The sequence below is a fragment of the Humulus lupulus genome, chromosome 8 (genome assembly GCF_963169125.1).
Source record: "Humulus lupulus chromosome 8, drHumLupu1.1, whole genome shotgun sequence".
Taxonomy (NCBI): Eukaryota; Viridiplantae; Streptophyta; class Magnoliopsida; order Rosales; family Cannabaceae; genus Humulus; species Humulus lupulus.
The window spans coordinates 52,268,765-52,282,795 of NC_084800.1; the positions used below are offsets into that span (position 1 = coordinate 52,268,765).

Sequence of the window (14,031 nt, forward strand, 5' to 3'; positions counted from 1 at the left end):
GTGTACATAATTAGGTTTAGAGTTTATTACTCCAATTTTGACAGAAGTCAAGAATTAAGAGCGTGGTGTAATTTTTTCTTTTGAGCTATTTATCAATTTTTCTTTTAACTAATGTAGTTACTAGTTACATTAGGACAAGTAGAACAAACTTTTTGGACCCCTAGAGTCAGTTTAATTAAAATCAATAGCTTTATATAATAGTAATAATCCTTCAATTACAATAGACAGTTTTCTATAAAATAGAAAACCTCATAGTTCACAAGCGCCTCTAAAGGGAGGTTTATATCATTATAAATTTACTAAAAATTTTCATTTGATACAAAGATATCATACCAAGAAAGGCAAACATGCTCTCTGCCATAGAATAAATTGGTCAAATTGCAATGTTCACACCGTTCTCTCTGACTATGTTTAAGGTCAGTGAAATAGAAGAAGAACCTAACTAGAAGCAGCCTTGTCCTGCTCCAAGGATGCCTTAATGAACTCCAAAACAATTGAAGTTAACTCACCTTCATGGGCGGAGTAACAATGATCAGCTCCTTCCACAATGTGTAATTTGTGGTCGGGTATTATCTTGGCGAACTCATGTGCATCTTTAACTGGAATGATTTCGTCCTCTGATCCGTGTACTGTCAAGACCCTGAAAATACATTTTATCAAGGTTTAAAATGATGGTAGTCAGTTCCAACGTCATAACCAATAGATGGAATTGTTTGTAAGCTAGAAGCTGAAAAATCAAGACATAGTTTGATGAGAAGAACAGATGTTTGCGTATACATATATGGGTCAACCATGATATATTTTTCTCTCTTGAAAAATACAAAAAAAAAATAATAATAAAAAATAAAAAACATGAACTGTGTCAGAAATATAGTAACATAATATGATGATAGCTATTCAAGGCTGCCAAATTGTGGTAAACTAGCATTGAACATAATGAGCTTGAGGATTCAGGAAATGCAAGAACACTTTAATAACCTGCAATCTTTATCGATCTGAAGACATGCTGCGTGCATATCAGTATTCAGACGATCCATCACACTTTCCTTGGTCACACGATAACTGGTATCTCCTACACAAAAAAAATAAGAAGTTCTAATCAGAAAGTCCAGGAAAACAAGTACCCACCAAAGATTTTTCATCACTGTTCAAAAGGTTAGCAAATTACTCTTCTCATCTTTGACGTCTATATAGCCACTCTCCCCAAGTTTTTGCATGATATCTTCTCCTAAGCGTTCAACAAGGCCACTCTTCAGATCATAACGCCCAGAAATATTGACAACTGTGTGGATATCATGATATTTAGAAGCATACAAGAGAACTGTATCACCTCCTGCAACCATAGACTTTGGTAAGCATACTGTCATGGAGGTTGACAAGTTACATAATACATTGAAGTATATGTTTTAGTAATTGTCTTATTATTTATTCAATCTGAGCAAACACATTGAAACAGAAATGAAGAATAAGGAAGTAATCACATTGACCAGCAATAATATATCATCTAGATTGTAATCTACAGCTTCTATTCATTCACCACCTAAGTTTTTTTCATTTATAGGTTAGTGAGATGTTGCAATTTACTTCCTCTTTCTACAATATCGTAAGGTTTTAAGGGATTAGAAACATGCACCTTTACTATGTCCAATAATTCCAGCTATTACACGGTTAGCTGCAGAAAAGTGCTCGATTACAGCACGTAAATCATCAGCTTCTCTCTGATAGTGCGCAAACTCAAATGTACCTTCACTTTCCCTGCAAGGCAGAGATAGCACAAGCAATTGAGCAATAAATAGTTAAATACAAATATTTGGAACCCTTTTCCAACATCCACAACTGGGCTACAACACAGACCCAAACTAGTGATGAAGTACTAGTTTAATAAGGGTCCAACTTAGTTTTTGATATATGCTATAGTTCACCACCCTGCTTTTACTAAGAAAAAATTTACACCTGCTGAATCTTTCAAGTTAGATGTTTCATCTGTAGTTTTATTTTAATGAAAAAAAGTTGTTGCATAATCTTATTAAAGTCCTTTAAACTCTGTAATAGTTCCATTTATGAATTATAAATCATCTGATCTGATTTTCAATTATGTTTTGTAGATATACCAAAAAAAATCAAAAGAGTAAATCAGTACTCTCCTACTAAAAAAATCCAATAAAGTTGGGAAGAAATCGCTCTAACATTTATGTAAAGAATTTGCTTGTACATGTATGTGATAGCATGGACCGATATGGCACTACAAGTATGATGAGGATGAATTGGTTAAAACCAATCTTTGACCATTGGCAATTGCATTACAAAACCTTACCCATTTCCAGCAAAGTCAAAACGAAAAGAACTGATCCCTTCACTTTCCAATGCAGCAGCCAAGTTTACCTGCATTCTACATTCCTGGAGGATTGAAAAAAAAAAAGATTCAAAACTTATCCACAATCAAACAGTCAATTAGTTTTATCACGAGTGATTATTGATAAATTTTCAATAGATGATTGTCTCCATTAGTAATAAACTTTACAAGAACTAGATTCCTTTGACATCTGAAAAACAGACAAAGAGGATAAGTTTTTATAAGCACAATCTATAGGACATTATAAAATAGGAATACTCTAGTGCCATGAGTAATTTGAAAATTAACTATAAATTTATTTTACATTTTAATTTTTATAAACACTAACCTTAGAGGATCGAAAGCCATGGCAAATGATTACAATCTCCAAAGATCCAGTTTCATGCAATAAGCCCACCAGCTTCTCCTCATATTTGTTTGATACTATCACTTTGTGTTGTTGAACCACTAGATAGAATCATTCACAAAGCAGTGACAAATTTGAATTTTAAACCATTATTTTGGATAAAGCTAACACAGAGTAACCACTAACCAACTTTCAATAAAACATTTAAAAAAAATTGCACACATATGAGGGTCAGAACTATTATAAGTCAATAACCATAGCATTTTGTATGTATCTGAAACTAAAAATAAGCATTTGGAGTGTTGTTCAGAAAACCCAGATCAGATTCGAGTCAAAGAAGCGAATCAAGCAGATGCTCAAATCCACTCTTTACTCATATCGATGGCAAGGGGAAAAAAGGCTAATAAACAATTGTATATTTATGAGGAAATTGAGAGTTTCGTTACCTGGTTTTGTGAAATTGAGAATTTCGTTACCTGGGTTTTGTGCAGCTTGGGCCATTTCCAACCTTCTGGGAATATGAATATGATAATATTGATCACGAATCTGTTTGTTGCAGCTGTAACTTGGATTCTTTTATGAGTCAAAGATGCCAAGGTAAATAACAGTATATGTTATTAGTCTCTAATTTCCATTGCGCAAAGTTGCATTTGTTTACATTTGTATTATTAAAATGTTTATATATACATTCTCTAAATTAGAACCGTTTCATTGTTGTCCTAAATTTTAAATTTTAAATTAATTTGTTCGGATAATGTTGCCGTCAACATGAGTGCATACTCTATTTAGAAATGACTAAGATGTTGGAAAAATTGCTAAAGTAAACACTCAAATTGTAAATGCGTAAAAAAAAACCACTAATTCCTAGAGAAATCATTAAATTCTTATGCAAAATAATATAATTAATTTTAGGGATCACACGTTTTTTTACCATATATTTTGTAAAATTATTTATATAGATCCATAAACTTAATTTTGATGAACACAATATTGAATATAACAACACAACACAACAGTTAGATAATATGATTGTATTTGTGTTCTGAATTGTTAATTTAATGAATTATTTATAATTTTAGTTAAAAAAATATTAATCAAAATTAAGTTTATAGGTATATTTAAATTATTTTAGAAAATATAAAGTCAAGAAAATATTTTTTCAAAATATAGTCTAATGGAACAAAACTTCCAAAAATATATAATTCTTTTTTTAAAATAAATAAATAATTATAAGTGCAGTAAATTTGTATAGACACTTACATAGCATGTCTTTTAAATAATAGAGTAATTGATTGAAAAAAAAACCTTATATAAGTAAATGTAAAAATTGAATGCACAATTTGTGTGCTGTTACCATGTCCAAGAAAGGCTGCTGCATTTTAATTAAGGTACTAAAATTTTATCTATTATTTAAAAAAAAAACAAAGGTTTGTGTAAATAATTAGGTTTAGGGTTTTTACTCCGAATTTGACAGAAGTCTAGAATTAAGAGTGTAGTGTAATTTTTTCTTTTGAGTATAAGAGAAAAAGAAAAAACTTTTTGGACCCCTTGAATCAGTTTAATTAACTTAATAACCTTCAAACACTGCACTTTTCTACAAAATAGAAAAGCTCAGTTTATAAGGGTCTCTAAAAGGAGATTTATATCATTTAGAGCAATTTTTTATTTTATACTTAACTTCTACAATACATCATATATGAGCTTTTTTTTTTCCTTAATATCATTTAAATATTTTATTTTAAAAAATATTTTATTCATTTTAAATATATAATAATAATAATATATGAAAAAAGTTATAAAAAATCTAAGAAAATTAATAAAAGTAACAACTTTACCTCATCTAGTAGTGAGGCTACTCTAAATTATTATTCATTTCCATTTGATACAATCATATCATACCAAGAAAAGCAAACTCTCTGGCATATAACAAACTGGTCAAATTGTAGTGTTAACATCCACCGTTCTCTCTGACAATGTTTAAAGTCAGATAAAGAAAAGAAGAACCTAACTAGAAGCAGGCTTGTCCTGCTCCAACGATGCCTTAATGAACTCCAAAACAATTGAAGCTAACTCAGCTTGATGGGTGATGTAACCATGACCAGCTCCTTCCACAATGCGTAATTTGTGGTTTGGTATTATCTTGGCGAACTCATATGCCTCTTTAACTGGAGTGAGTTCGTCCTCTGATCCTTGTACTGTCAAGACCCTGAAAATACATTTTACCAAGGTGTAAAATGATGATAGTCAGTTCCAACGTCATAGCCAATAGATGGCATTGTTTATAAGCTAGAAGCTGAAAAATCAAGACATATTTTGATGAGAAGAACTGATCTTTCTTTCAACTTTCGATGTGTATTGCATATATGGACTAATAGAAAAAACATGATAAAATATAGTAACATAATATGATGATAGCTATTCAAGGCTGCCAAATTGTGGTAAACAAGCAGTGAACATTGAAATTTATTTTTTAAGATTACCAACTGAATTTAACAAACAATTTAATTAATGTAGAATAGTTAAATAATTGTTCGATCAGAAAGATATTCTGATGAATCATGACAAATTGCTGATGAATCAGATTATACGAACAGAAAGTAAATAAACCAAAAATATCATGACACAAGAAGTTTTTTACGTGTTTCGGAAAACCTAGTCCACATGGTCACGCCCAGAGATAAAATAAATTAGTAAAGTCTCAAGAATACAATAAGCAATTGATTTATACAAGTTTAGACTCTATCTAAATTCTTGTCGCAACCGTGTCGTACTCCACTTTAATAATTTGATTTTGATAAACATCAAGAACACGAAATTCCTTCTGATCTTGATGAGTGCTCGCTTCCTCCCAAAGTGAGACGTATGGAAATCTTCTCCCGAAAATTGTATGTCACGTTCACAAGCTTTATGACTTGTTTAAGAATAAACAACTCAAAGCAAAACAAACAAATAGAAAGATAGTTGAACAAAGACTACTCTTTACATAAAAAAAGAGATGAGAATGACTCCTCTTGGGTCTAGTATTTATAAAGTTAAGAAACCCCTAAACCAGCCAATCTCGTTAATGACCAAAATCAGACCAAATTGGAAAGTTACTCAAAATAATTTCTCATTTCATTTACCGCAGTAATTTCCGGAAGTGGCGGACAACCAGTCTGTAACATCAGGAAATGGACAAATCTGGTCTTTAAACCCAACCAGGTTTATTTCGAAATTTCTTTTCTTTGGGCACAAGCATCATTCAGTTTCCTTATTTTAGACTGACAAAATCAAGAAAAAAATATAGAGAGAATAATTTTTTAATACACATACTCATTATAGACAAAGTTAGCATAAATAATTAAATAAACTTGACTATATATAAAATGCACTTAATAAAAAATTGATTATTACCAAAATGAGATACAATCACACTTAACATTTTACAAATATAATGATTATGAGCTTGATGATTCAAGAAATGCAAGATCACTTTTTTAAGAACTTGCAATCTTTGTCGATATGAAGACATGTTGCGTGCATATTAGTATTCGGAAGATCCATCACACATTCCTTTGTCACACGATAACTGGCACCTCCTACACACAAAAAATTAGAAGTTCTAACCAAAAAGTCCAGGAAAACAAGTATACACCAAATATTTTTCATCTCTTTCTAATACAATTCAAAGTACACTGTTCAAAAAGTTGGAAAATTACCATTCTCATCTTTGAGGTCTTTATATCCATTCTCCCCGAGCTTTTGCATGATATCTTCACCTAAGTGTTTGACAATGCCCCTCTTCAGATCATAACGCCCAGAAACATTGACAACTGTGCAGACATCATATTTAGAAGCATACATGAGAACTGACCACCTCCTGCAGCGATAGACTTCGGTAAACATACTGTTGTTATCAGAGTGGATAAGTTATTACATGCGCATAGGTAAAATGAGATTTTTTTAATAAGTTATTTTGTACTTTATCTAGTTTTGAATATTCTACATATTTTTGTGATTTTACTGTATTGAAAAAAATTACAATGCCTGAATAAAAAATGAACTTTAAATGTCCTATTGACAACAATTACTCTTGAAGTATATGTTTTAGTGATTGTCTTATGAGTTATTCAATCCAAGGAAACACATTGAAACAGAAATAAAGAATAAGAAAGAAATCAAATTGACCAACAATAATATATCATGTAGATTGTAATCTACAGTTACTATTCTTCCACCAATTAAAAGTTTTTTTTTATTCCATTTGAAAGCTAGTGTAAGATGTTGCAATTTACTAATTACCCTTTCCATAATAGTGTAAGACCGTAAGGTTTTAAAGGATTCAAAACATGCACCTTTACTATGTCTAATAATTCCAGGTATTACACGGTTAGTTGAAGAAAAGTGCTCGATTACAGCACGTAAATCATCAGCTTCCCTTCGATAATGCGCAAGCTCAAATGTACCTTCACTTTCCCTGCAAGGCATATATAGAACAAGCAGTTGAGCTGTAAATAGTTAAATACAAATATTTGGAACCTTTTCCAACATAATTGGGTTACAACACAGACCCAAACTAGTGAAAAAGTACTAGTTTAATAATGGTCCAAGTTAGTTTTTCATATGTGATATAGTTCACCACGCACCCTGCTTATTTTCACCACGTAGTGGGTCAGTATGAAAAACTAAGTTGGACCACCCTGGTGCTGAGGAGGCGGGCCTTATCAAGCCCCCTCCATCTGATAAACCCTTGGTTCGGTTTGTGTGCCATAGGAAGTAGGGGTGTGCACGGTGTGGTTTGGGCGGTTTGAACACTTTTTTATACACCACGCCACAAGTCCGGGGTAATAGCTAGAACACACTGTGCGGTGTGATTTCGTTGCACCAAACCGACCAAACCAAACCATTTTTTGCGGCATGGTTTTCCACAGTGTAAGTGTGTTAAAAAATGTGTGAGATAGAGATGGTAATAGGGAGGAGGTGCAAGTGAGATGAGAGAGGAAGGAGTTGTTGTTGTGTATGATGTGTTAGAGAATAAGGTTATACCTTAACTTAAGTGAGCTCCTAGTTTCATATTGGGTTACTAAAAAATGGTATACATGTAAAGTTTAATTTTTTTTAACATATTTGTAAGTATACGGTGCGGTATGGTGCAAACCAAAATTTCACACCGCCAAACCGTGCACCGCACCGCGTGGTTTAGCTAAAACACAAACCATACATAATCATTCCACTTTTGACACCGCGGTTTGCGGTGTAGTGTGGAGCGGTACGGTTGGTCACCGCGGTTTGCCGGTTTAGATGCTCACCCCTAATAGGAAGAATACTAAATAGACTCAGCCTTAGTTGTTAAGTATTCTATGAATATGCTACTGTATTAAAAGCTTATGTGTAAGCTTGTAATAGGCTATTAAGAGCATTTAGTTAGGAGCTGAGGTAGTAGAAAAAATTAGGAACCAGAAGCTATTTAGAGAGTGTAGAGGCGATCATTTAGGGTGTGGAGAAATTATGAGAGATCAATCTCATAGTTGGAGAGCCCCAATCCTCTTGAAAAGGTTGGAATAGGAGAGATAAGCCTCTCGAAAGCTTGTGATTTGTAATTCATTTCCTAATTGCAATAAATATTTTTGTGAGGGATTTCAGCAACTACTTTGTTAGATTGATAAGAATATTCTTGCTAAGAAAAAGCTTACCACCATCTTTATGATTGGAGTCGCATGGAACTGCCAGGGACTGGGGTGACCCCGTGCGGTTGATGCTTTGAGGGCCCTCATTAGAAGGGAGGATTCAGACTATTTATTTATTATGGAGACGAAGTTAGATGAATCAAGGATGAACAACATTTGGCGAAGGCTCGGGTTTCATGGTGCTTTTGTAGTGGCAGCTAATGGTTCAGCAGGGGGCTTGTGTCTAACCTGGAAACGAGGTATCAATATCACTCTCATTTCATATTCGTCTTCTGTTATCTCAGTTGTTTTTGGGGCTGTTAATTCGTCCCATAGTTGGTCTTGTTTTTGCGTCTACGCTCCTCCAATGTGTAACCAGAGGAGACTGTTTTGGCAAGCTTTGGGTGATCAAATGATGAAATCTCCAGCACGTGGGCGGTTATGGGTAATCTCAACTGTGTGATTGAGCCTCATGAGAAGGAAGGAGGGAGGTCTTTCACCTCTTCAAAAGGGGTTGGCCTAAGGGATTTCCTAGCAGTTACTGGTGGCATTGATTTGGGCAGTTTTGGGGCGTTCTTTACTTGGACCAACATGCAATTCTTTAGCCAACTGATCAAGGAGAGATTGGAATAGATAGATTAGTTTTCGACTCGAGCTGGGTGGTTGCTTCCTGAAAGCTGGGGTGAAGTCCTTGCCGATTAAGGATTTGGACCATAGTCCTCTTGTTCTGGATTTAAATCTAAATCGAGATAGGTTTCGTACCCCTTTTCGCTTCTTGGATGTATGGTTCAAGGATCCTGGATGTAGAGAAGTTATTTGCAGAGTTTGGAATCGGCCTTACCCTGGTCTTAAAAGTTTTCAACTCCAGGATAAACTTTGTAGTACTTGCAGTGCGGTTAAGGTGTGGAATAGAGAGATCTTTGGCTTTTTCCAAGGCAAGATAAGAATCTTGGAGAATTTTGTAGTGGAAGTTTAGAACATGCCCTCATCTTCGAAGAACTTGCAGCTGGAATCGTCCATTCTTTTGGAGTTGGAGGAGGTCTCCAAGTGCCAAGCTGAGAGTTGGAGACAGAAGTACCAGGAGTTGTGGCTGAGGCATGGTGATCAAAACTCTAAGCTTTTCCACGTCTCTACAATAGTGTGGTGTCATCGTAATCGTATTTGGTATATGTCTGATGATGGTAATAGATGGATTTCGGGCAGGAATAACAATGGGAATTATTTTATCCACAATTTTACTGAGGTGTTCTGCTCTTCTCTTCCAGTTATCCCTCGGGATTTATTTCAGCTGGTCCAACCGTCTATGAGTTCAGACTCAAATGAAATGTTGGTGAATTGTCCTTGTTTTGAAGAAGTGAAGAAGATAGTTTGGGGCATGGACCCTCTTAAAACCCCAAGATCAGACGATATTCCCGCTAAATTCTACAAATAATATTGGGACATTGTGGGGGTGGACCTTGTTGGGGTCGTTCAGGAGTTCTTTACTTTGGGGATTCTTCCTCGTTTGGTGATTCGTACATTTATTGTCCTCATTTCGAAAACTAATTCCTCCCAAGGATTCAATGACTACAGAACAATTAGTCTTTGTAATGTGGTGTATAAGGTCATCTCCAAAATTATTGCTAGAAGATTGAGCAGAAATCTTCATGGGTTGATTTCTCCGAACCAATTCGTGTTTATCCCTGGTCGTTGGATAACTGATAATACAATTCTGGCTCACAAGATCATTCACACTATGTAGCGGAGAACCGTCAGAGTTGGGGACTTGGGCATTAAATTGGACATGTTCAAAGCTTATAATCTTTTGGAGTGGAGTTTCATTGAAAATGTGCTTCAGGCTTTCGGGTTCTCTGAGCAGGTCCTCCATTTGGAGTCCTTATGCATCTCGATGGTCTCCTTCTCGGTGCTTCACAACGAAGGCACTCTCAAAGATTTTAAGCCTAAACGGGGCCTACACCAATGGAACCCGCTCTCCTCTTACCTTTTTATTCTGTGCAGCGAGATTTTGTCTAGGCTCTTTCTCAGGGAGGAAAGGAGAGGCTCTATCACTGGTTTCAAGATTTCTCAGGATTGTCCCCCCCATCTCTCATCTTTTATATGCAGATGATTGCTTTATGTATTGTAAAGCTAAAGATCAGGAGGTTAAGGCGGTTATGAGGTGTATTGATCTTTATTGCAAATGGTCTGGCCAGCTAGTCAATTTTTTCAAATCTTCTGTTCTCTTTTCGGACAATACTTGTAATGACTCACTAAACTAGACTAATTGGACCATTATCGAAACTATACATAAAACTTACATTTTTACGAAAATACCATAATTTATTGAGTAACTTGAAAATAAGAGTTATTTACAAATAAACAGAATACTAAGAAGGATTTTGGGATCCCATTGTCTTTAAAACAAAACAAGATTTAAAATAAAAGACATTACATAATAATGCGGAAAATACACATAAAAACCATAAAAACATAAAAGGAGACTATATCCTCGAATCGAATAACACTCGGCCCCTTGACTCCATTCATCATCGATACACATTCTCCAAGCGTCACGAATCTTTCCGCCTCTAAACTTATTTTCCTGCACATAAACAGAAAGGAGTGAGCCTAATGCCCAGTAAGGAAAATCTAACACAAAGTCACATACATAATTTCATAAGAAAACATAAAGACTTAACATAATACATATAACATACACTTATTATAATGGCCATTATTACTTGGGGTCCCATAGACTAAACAAGCATATGCCCATGGGATTAGTGGGGTCCTACTAGCTAAGTAGGTCATATGCCCATAACCCATTTGGGATCTTGTTAGTCGTATGGGTCATATGCCCAAGCCTACAAACATACACATATACATATCATAACACTTTTAATAACATAAAACATATAGATAACATAATCACATAACATGTTGATTCTAGCCTATTTCCTTACCAAAGTTACCGAGATTATGGACTGAGTTGGGATTGTTGGAACACTCCTAAAACCATAAGAAAGAGTAAGTCTAAAGAAAGGAGATGAAATGAAAGAGATGGAAAGACTAAACCATAGAAAACATACTTACCGACTTATATGCTTAAAAGCTTGGATTCCCTAACCAAAATAAGAATAAGGTTAGGGGACTGAGTAGAAGGTTTTGAGAAAGGAAATAACATAAAAATACAGAAAAGAACTATAGTTTTGGGTTTACCTCAAAGATTGCAAGACCAATCTAACATCCACCGAAATACTATAGCACTCACTTCCCAAAGTGTTTGATAAGCTTATGATGTTTAAGCTTATAGTTTTTCCCCAAACCAAGTGTTTACACTCTCACACTCACTTAACACTAGCAGCCTCTGAACTTAGAGCAAATGGTGAATAATGGCTGGGTACTAGGTCCTATTTATAGAGTTTGGGAATGAAAATATCTTGATTTTACTTGAATAAAAATAATGGCTTTTTAGGTGAAAATCATTTGAATAATCGTTCAGCAGAGGCTGAAGACTCGTTCAGAAGATGCTGGACTGTTGAAGGAGTTTGAATGGCTGAAGGGAAAGGAATTCAAAAGTATTTGAATTCATGCTGGTGGAGGCGATATATCGCCCCCTATAGGCGATATATCGCCTGGACCTTTGTTCCCGAGGCGACCGTGCATCGATTCGTGTTTTCCGTATCTACGTGCTGCGATATATCGCCCCCTGTAGCTGCGATATATCGGCATACGCTGAATATTTAAACACGAATTTACACATTTTTAGCTGAGTTTGAATGGAGTAAACAGCCTTGACTAAGCCCTCAACGTGCTCAAAGCTGCTGACTGACCCTATACATTCAAACTTTTACCCTTATTTAATTTAATCCTCAAAAATACTTAATCCTTAATTACCATTCAAAACATGTGCTTAAAATCTTATTGGTTGATGTCTAAACCTTATAATATAATAATATAATCCTTAATATCAGACACATTAATCAAACCGTAGGTTATACTTCATATTCTTAAACTATAGGTTAAACTTAGAAAATCTATAAGTACTACTATGAGTGTCCAAATAACTCCCGGTCTGAACCAAAAATCCAAAGTAACAATGATAACACTAAACATACTATAATACTACTAAACAATTAGCTAAGTAAAGTTCTTGGACTCTACAATACTAGATTGGAAGATAGATTGCTCATGAGGGAGCGATTGGGGTTCAGACTCATGAATGACAAGGCTACATTCCTTGGCAACCCCCTCTTTCTTAACAAAAACAAGAGTCACTCTTTTTCCTTCATCAAGGATAGAGTGGTGAAAAGGTTGGAAGGTTGGCGTAGCAAACTACTCTCTCAGACAGGTCGTACAACTCTTATAAAAGTGGTGGCTTCGAGTATTCTGGTGTATTCTATGTCTTCCTTTCTGCTGCCCAAGGGGTTGTGTGCTGATTTGGATAAAGCTTTTAGGATGGTGGGTGGGAGTAGTGGACAAGGACAAATTTATGGCCCTTGCAAGCTGGGATAAGATTTGTCGTTCCAAAGTGCTTGGCAGTTTGGGTTTGAGACGTCGTGAGGATTTCAACGAAGCTCTCATCATGAAACTAGGCTGGATGGTTGCTAGCAAGAAATATTGTTTGTGGGTGGATTTTTTTTGAAAAGATATTGTGGCAGCAGTGGGTTTGGGGAGTCTTCTCTCCCCTACTTGGCCTCGTTTATTGCTTGTGGTATTGGAGCATGGGAGATCTTTTGAGACACGAAACTTGTTATCGTATTGGAGATGGTAATGAGACCTCTTTTTGGGTGTCAAATTTGATTCCGTTTATGGACTTTGAGTCGGTTCAAGGCATGATGAACCTGAGGATCTGTGAGGTTGAGACTTCTTCTTTTTTTCCTTCTCCACGAGGATGGAAGTTGGTATCAAGATCAATTAAGGTTGTTGTTTTTCCCTGCCCTTACAAACAAGATATGGTCTGTTTCCCTCCTTCCCAATGGTTCGAAAGATATCCTTTTTTTAGAGAAGTTCCTCCTCGGGTGAGTTCACAGCTAAACATGCATATAGGGAAATTTCTAACTTCTCACCCTCGATTCTTGATCCTCTTCGAAAGAGCCTGTGGAATTTCCAGATGCATGACAGAGTAAAACTTTTTCTGTGGAAGGTGGCCTCTAAAGTTCTTCCTTTTGGTGAGTGGTTGACCTCTGTTTTTGGCAATTCCTCCCAATGTGTTTTGTGTGGGAATGACCCTGATTCGATGATGTGTTGTTTCTTTCATTGCTCCTTTATGGTAGCGGTGTGGTTCAGGTCTCCTTGGAGCCTCAGGATTAACGAGTTCAGCTTCAGCTTTGGAATGCAGGTCGTCAACTGGGTTCTACACGGTCCTATCATTCAGACTAGGGAGAGTGGATCAGAAAAAAATCACCTTTTTTGCGTCGTACTTGATTTATAATTTGTGGTTGAGTAGAAATGCCAGGTACCACAGGGACCAATCGATTGATCCTTGCTCTTTTCTTTTAAAGACGATGGGTAATGTGGATTAGTATACGAGAGCTACTGCTTAGGAGACGGTTGGGGAGTTTCATTGTAAGTCTTCCCATGTTCAGCAGCTAATTCCAATTCCTAGGATTACCATAATTTTTTTCGATGCTACCTTCAAGAATGGTTGGGCTTGTATGGCGTTGGTGGTTCAGGACTCGTGTTCAAAAATTATGCTCATGAAGGCT

General features: G+C 35.6%; 2 protein-coding genes across 3 annotated transcripts; both read right to left on the reverse strand.

The window, feature by feature from the left end:
* Positions 1 to 170: 170 nt before the first annotated feature.
* Positions 171 to 3,344, reverse strand: LOC133797224 (uncharacterized). Of its 2 annotated transcripts, none has more exons than XM_062235059.1 (7): positions 3,176 to 3,344; positions 2,682 to 2,800; positions 2,315 to 2,397; positions 1,634 to 1,755; positions 1,169 to 1,321; positions 979 to 1,072; positions 171 to 640 (listed from the first exon to the last, which is right to left on the reverse strand). In XM_062235059.1, exons 1-7 carry the CDS (start codon positions 3,198 to 3,200, stop codon positions 439 to 441), a joined length of 798 nt encoding a protein of 265 aa, XP_062091043.1. In that variant the 5' UTR covers positions 3,201 to 3,344; the 3' UTR covers positions 171 to 438. The 2 variants fall into 2 exon arrangements, with proteins under 2 accessions (XP_062091043.1, XP_062091042.1); XM_062235058.1 differs by having other exon boundaries at positions 1,169 to 1,333; positions 3,176 to 3,341.
* Positions 3,345 to 4,703: 1,359 nt separating this feature from the next.
* LOC133795397 (uncharacterized) lies at positions 4,704 to 7,166 on the reverse strand. Its single transcript, XM_062232846.1, has 4 exons — positions 7,031 to 7,166; positions 6,398 to 6,556; positions 6,184 to 6,277; positions 4,704 to 4,905 (listed from the first exon to the last, which is right to left on the reverse strand). Exons 1-4 carry the CDS (start codon positions 7,164 to 7,166, stop codon positions 4,704 to 4,706), a joined length of 591 nt encoding a protein of 196 aa, XP_062088830.1.
* Between the last annotated feature and the right edge of the window lie 6,865 nt (positions 7,167 to 14,031).